At 51.9% G+C, this 6,275-nt stretch overlaps 1 protein-coding gene across 1 annotated transcript; it reads left to right on the forward strand.

The window, feature by feature from the left end:
• Positions 1 to 4,435: 4,435 nt before the first annotated feature.
• Positions 4,436 to 6,275, forward strand: Apoa1 (apolipoprotein A-I). Its single transcript, NM_009692.4, has 4 exons — positions 4,436 to 4,542; positions 4,744 to 4,805; positions 4,922 to 5,075; positions 5,611 to 6,275. Exons 2-4 carry the CDS (start codon positions 4,763 to 4,765, stop codon positions 6,206 to 6,208), a joined length of 795 nt encoding a protein of 264 aa, NP_033822.2. The 5' UTR covers positions 4,436 to 4,542; positions 4,744 to 4,762; the 3' UTR covers positions 6,209 to 6,275.

Here is a 6,275-nt window from a genome sequence, read left to right on the forward strand (position 1 = left end):
TATGTTGTTTGCCTTACGGTTCAGAGTCTAATTGAGAGAATCACATGGGGTAGGGGCAGAGGTGACCCAGGTGTCTGGAGAAGTCCCCAGACTTAGGGTGGGGCTTGGAGCAGCACATTCTCACCTTGCCTTTTGGCCTCTGAACCTGGCAAATCAGACTCACACTGTGTCCAGGCATCCGTGTGGACTCTAACCCCTCAGAAGGGACACATTTGTGTTTGCAGAGTTGGGTGGGAAAAGGATTCCTTGGGGTCCTCAGAAGGAGAGCCTTGCATTGACCCTGGCTGGAACCTTTATGAGGTGGCCTCCCTCAGCTGTAGGACAGAAGGGCTTTTGGTACTGTTTCCCAATGTCTGTTCCTGGATTCCAGGTGGAGGGCAGAATTTCCAACAGGGCCCCAGGCTCTGCTGAAAGAGCTGAAGTCACACGAGAAAAAAGATCAATGATCTGGGGAATACGGAGATTTGTAGAAAGAGTGACAGAGGCTGGAAGGATGGCTCAGTGGTTAAGAGCACCAACTTCCTGCAACTCACACCACACAGAACTCCAATTCCAAGGACCCGACATGCTTCCCAGGCTCCTGTGTACAGATAACATACACTCATACAGATAGAAAACTCTTTAGGCAGGGAGAGGCGCATATAAGAAAGCCTTTGAGGCTAGAATTGCAATGAAACTGCTCAGAGTGGAAGGTGCCTTCTCAGCCCCTGGAGGTCTTGAAGGTGTACGCACCGCACAGAGGTGAGCTGGCTTTGGAACCAGTGATGGGCCCTAAGGACTCCCAAAAGGTCAGGACACCTTTCACTGATGCTGTGTCTGCAAAGTTTTTGGCTAGAGGTCGGGTAGGTACCCAGAGGCAGCCAGATTGACTCTGGGATCTGAACCTGGACATCTCTGCCCTCCAAGAAGGAAAGAAAGACTTCCTGACTTTGTACTGGAGCCAGGCCCCACCCACTTAACCACGGAGACTTTAGTCTCCTGAGCAGGAGGCAGGAACATCATTCAGAGCTGATGACAGTGTCCTTCCAAACAGGAATCACTGGGGATCCAGTCTGCTTAGGGAGACCCTCCCCAGCCCTGGCTCCCCATTCCTGCTAGCACTACCCCTTGTTGGGTACATATTCCCAGAAGGGGCTGGCACCATTGAAGGCCTGCGCCTTTCTGTGACCCTTTGCCAGTCTGAGAAGCTTTGGTGTATCAATGTTATTCATTTAGTAAATGTTTGGTGTCTCTGGTGCCAGTCCCACTAAAGGACAGAGTCCTTGCACTGCCCTGTGCAGGTGATCTGTGCTGAGACAGAAGTTGTGAAATGGGCTACATTCGCTGCTGCTGAAGCTACCAGCACTCCCGGGATCCCAGGCCAGCACTTGCTGGTCCAATCCAGGAGTCACTTTGGAGGTTCCCAAGATGAGGGGGTGAAGGGTAGTGAGAGAAATGCCAATGATAGGCACTATCTTCACTCCCTGGTCACCCAACACCTCTAACAGCAGCCAACCTGTCTCAATCTGTGATGAGCCCATTTGACTCTTGATCTGTCCAGAAAGACTTCCTGTTCAGAACAGTAAGTAGCTATTTAGACTAGTTTAAACCAAATGTCTCCTGATAAAGTAAGTCACTAGCAAGTAAGTATGGGGTGTGGGGGAGGGAGCATGGAGCATACACCTATAACCTTAGCATAGAAAGCCAAGGCAGGAGGATTACCACAAGTTTGAGACCAGCCTGGACTATATACCAAGACAGGAGCACACTTATTGCTCAGTCAGGTTGTCCCAGAGTCGTCTACCGTGATGTCATGGATTCCAGTCCCCAAGCCATGTCCCTGGAGAGAGTACAAAGGCTTTGGAAGTGAAGAAATCACCATCAGAGAACTAGAGGCCGGACCCGATCCCTAGCCCCTTGGGCACTGTCTCAAAGCTGGGGGGCAAGAATGTTCTTAGCATCTCTGAGCTGCCGTTTTTTCTGACAGGCAAACTACCAAGGGGGTGAACATGGCGTCCAGCCTTACAGGGGTGTCTCAAGTTTACTTTAAATGAGTTGCGGAGCAAATGTTAGGTTCAATTAGGATTAGCCAGCACGGTTTCAGTAACGAGCCAGAAAGAAAGATAGGACTGTGGGAAGCATCCTGGAAACCAACAGACACCCCCACCCCCACCCCACCCCCAAAAGACCTAAAAAACTACTCCTGTGGAGGCCACCTCCCTCTGAGTGCTCCCACAGCCCTCGGGGGCTGGTTTCAACCTGGAAAAGATGTCCTGCATCACAGCACCTGCAAGCCAGACACCTGCCTTACCCCATTTTTGCTGCCAGCAACTGGGGTCACAGGCTATGGCCTAGTAACAGAATGTGTTCGTGGCAGTGACCTCAGGAGTCTGGGATGCAGAACACTTGCCATTTGCTGTTGGTCACCTTTCAGCAGTTTTGCTTGAAATGTGTTCAGACTTCACAGACAACACAACACAAATAAAACTCTGGAGTTCAGAAGCTCAAATCATGGCTAAAAGCATGGGATTGTCAGAGTGATATTCTGTCTGAAAACTCTTTCATTCAGAGAAAACCTGCATTTTCTCTTCTCTCTTCCAGCACCCATGGATGGGTAGCCGAAACCCGCTTGGCTCATCTGCACACTCAGATTGCTTGGTCTCTATTTCTGTTCTCAAGTTTCTCCATGGTTTTGGCCCTTCTGCCTCCTCTAGCATATTGAGAGACCCTTGTGATTACTGTGCCCTCTGGATATCCCAGGCTACCCTTGAGTTCAAGTCCCCTAATCACATTTGCCATGTTAGACACCACGCACAGGTTCCTGGACTTAGTAAGTGCACACACATCTTTTCCATTTTGCTTCCCATACAGTGACTGGGATCATAAGGAAGCTGTGGCATGCTCTGTCATTATCTTTCCTTAGCAGATAAGAGACCCAGGGACGGAGAGGTTATGTAACCTGTCCGGGTCACCTGGAGAATAAGTTGCAGATCCCAGAACCAAGGTTCTCTCTGGTTGCAAAGCCTCCTGGGATGGGAGCAGCCTGGAATCCCAGCCACTCCCTGAACTGGTAGACAGATTCCAAGCTGGTTTCTAGGGAGTTGGGGAGTTTCCTAGGGAGATGGGCAGAGTACATTCCTGCCCTGGGTCCCAAATGCAGAGACCTGGGCGCAAGGTCCATCCTTGCCTCTAAGGCTGAGAGATAAAGGACACAGCAAATTCCTTCCACTCTCAACAGGCCCTTATCTAGAAGGAAGTTCATGGTAGAACCTCAAATAGATGGTCTCAAAAGTTCCTCTTAGCTTGAAAACTCACTTTCCATAATGGGATTTTAGAGATGATCTGTGGTTTTTGTTTGTTTGTTTGTTTTGTTTTGTTTTGTTTTGTTTTTAGATATTCTCATATAGCCCAGGCTGACTTCAAACTTGCTATATGGGCAAGGCTGTGGTTTTGAACTCTCAACCCTCTGACCTTCCAAGTGCAAAAACTGGCCACCGTACTCAGCCCACTCTACACAGCTACCCAGCTCTCCCATCCTGGCAAGTGAGCCTAGGCCCTCACCACTCTGGGAAGACATATCGTCACTGAACTACATGACCCCTTTTAGTGGTCATGGTATATGGTGAGGTTTTCTCTGGAAGGGAGGCTGAATAACAGCATCTACACATAACAAAAACATTGGCAACTGGGGCTGGAGAGATGGCTCAGCGGTTTAAGACCACTAGCTGCTCTTCCAGAGGTCCTGAGTTCAATTCCCAGAAACCATATGGTGGCTCACAACCATCTGTAAAGGAATCTGATTCCATCTTCTGGTGTGTCTGAAGACAGAGCGCTCATGTACCTAAGATAAGGAAGAAAGGAAGGGAGGGAAGGAGGGAGGGAGACAAGGAAGGAGCTAACAACTCCATGTTGGCCTCTGTCATTTCTTCTGAAGCATCAGAGGGGTCTTCATCCTCAGCTTGGGGATATGAGCCTGTCTGCATCTCACTCAGGCTGACACCTCAGTTGTTTTTGGATTTAGGGTTGGGAGGCTGGCTAAACATGTGGCATCTGGAAAGACAAATCCCCAAACCTGGGGGACCAGGGTGAGGTGAAAGGGGGAACCCCTTGGAAAGCAAAAAAAAAACTTTGGGGTGGGGCTGTGAGTGAAGGAGCCCACAATTCCTCCCTCCCTCCCTTGTTCCAGGCTCAGAGGGCACTAGCAACACAGAGGAGTCCAGGAGTGGGCTCCATGAGACTATCTTGAAGAAGACATACACCTCGGGATGGTGCAACTGCCTTACCCCTGGGGACCCCTGGAGTCTGCAGCCACCCCCTGCTGCCCCCACCTGAACCCTTGATCCCAGCTCGGCAGCCCCCGCAGTTTCCTGTTTGCCCACTCTGTTTGCCCAGCCTCAGGAACAGAGCTGATCCTTGAACTCTAAGTTCCACATCGCCAGCAAAAGTAAGCAGTGGCAGGGCCAGGCTGAGCTTATCAGTCTCCCAGCCCAGCCCCTGCCCACACACATATATAGACCAGGGAAGAAGAGCTGGACACCCAGACTGTCGGAGAGCTCCGGGGAGGTAAGTGCTGCTACCTGCCTTCGGTGGCTCTGGCTCCATAGCGCCTCCCAGTTGATGCTCCACTGTCCAAATCAATACCGTGGATATCTCGCACCTTTAGCCATTCTAGCCAATGCTTCCATGGGCTTGAATTGTGTGTGGAGCCTTTCCATGACAATGCCTCCCTTCAGCCCAGCCCTCCTCCTCCTTCTTCTTCTTCAGGTCACCCACACCCTTCAGGATGAAAGCTGTGGTGCTGGCCGTGGCTCTGGTCTTCCTGACAGGTAGGTGCCTCTTGACCTGCGTGGGACTACCTTCCTGGGCACAGAGAACAGAATTCCCACTGTTCTCTTCCCTGACTCCGAGTCTAACCTAACATGGGTCTCCCCTCCATCCCCAGGGAGCCAGGCTTGGCACGTATGGCAGCAAGATGAACCCCAGTCCCAATGGGACAAAGTGAAGGATTTCGCTAATGTGTATGTGGATGCGGTCAAAGACAGCGGCAGAGACTATGTGTCCCAGTTTGAATCCTCCTCCTTGGGCCAACAGCTGAAGTAAGGAAAGACCTAGCGTGGGGCCTGGAGCAGGTCAAGGGCTGCCCATCCAGGGTGGGCAGAGAGACCAGTGAGAAGATGCTGGAACTGAGCTGGCTAGCCCTTCACGGGCTTTCCTACCAGCTGGGCACCATGGCAGGTTCCAGTGGAGGACTAGGGATGGGATTCATCTGGCTGTTGGGTAACCACAGCCCCTCATTCAGCCTATGAGTGCCAAATCCCTTTTCCTTGGTAACCCCCAGTACTGGTCAGACAGCACCCAAAACAAAACAAAACAAAACAAAAAACAAAAAACGGGACTGGCCTTGTAACCAGCACCGACCACATCTGTGTTCTTGGTGCCTTCCGCCATGTGTACAGAGGAATGTAAAGGGAAGGCAGTGAGTTAGAGGGTTGCATGTTCGGGGAAACTAGGACCATAGCAACTGCACATTAGGGGACAGGTGGCACCCAGCTATCATGTGCATGGATCTGCAGACCAGGGGCAGCGCATGATGCCTGGGCTCGTCTCTCAGCCGCTCTCTTCCCCCTCTAGCCTGAATCTCCTGGAAAACTGGGACACTCTGGGTTCAACCGTTAGTCAGCTGCAGGAACGGCTGGGCCCATTGACTCGGGACTTCTGGGATAACCTGGAGAAAGAAACAGATTGGGTGAGACAGGAGATGAACAAGGACCTAGAGGAAGTGAAACAGAAGGTGCAGCCCTACCTGGACGAATTCCAGAAGAAATGGAAAGAGGATGTGGAGCTCTACCGCCAGAAGGTGGCGCCTCTGGGCGCCGAGCTGCAGGAGAGCGCGCGCCAGAAGCTGCAGGAGCTGCAAGGGAGACTGTCCCCTGTGGCTGAGGAATTTCGCGACCGCATGCGCACACACGTAGACTCTCTGCGCACACAGCTAGCGCCCCACAGCGAACAGATGCGCGAGAGCCTGGCCCAGCGCCTGGCTGAGCTCAAGAGCAACCCTACCTTGAACGAGTACCACACCAGGGCCAAAACCCACCTGAAGACACTTGGCGAGAAAGCCAGACCTGCGCTGGAGGACCTGCGCCATAGTCTGATGCCCATGCTGGAGACGCTTAAGACCCAAGTCCAGAGTGTGATCGACAAGGCCAGCGAGACTCTGACTGCCCAGTGAGGTGCCCGCTTCCACTCCCCACCCCCGCATTGGCTTTCTTACAATAAACCTTTCCAAAATGGAATAG

The sequence above is a fragment of the Mus musculus genome, chromosome 9 (genome assembly GCF_000001635.26).
Source record: "Mus musculus strain C57BL/6J chromosome 9, GRCm38.p6 C57BL/6J".
NCBI classification, from domain to species: domain Eukaryota; kingdom Metazoa; phylum Chordata; class Mammalia; order Rodentia; family Muridae; genus Mus; species Mus musculus.

What these genes read in the sequence shown, in the direction of transcription:
- Apoa1 (NM_009692.4), top strand. Translation starts at nt 4,763, where the DNA reads ATGAAAGCTGTGGTGCTGGCCGTGGCTCTGGTCTTCCTGACAG. An exon ending in GGCTCTGGTCTTCCTGACAG is followed by an intron (nt 4,806 to 4,921) that starts GTAGGTGCCTCT and finishes CTCCATCCCCAG; the next exon opens with GGAGCCAGGCTTGGCACGTA. An exon ending in TCCTTGGGCCAACAGCTGAA is followed by an intron (nt 5,076 to 5,610) that starts GTAAGGAAAGAC and finishes TTCCCCCTCTAG; the next exon opens with CCTGAATCTCCTGGAAAACT.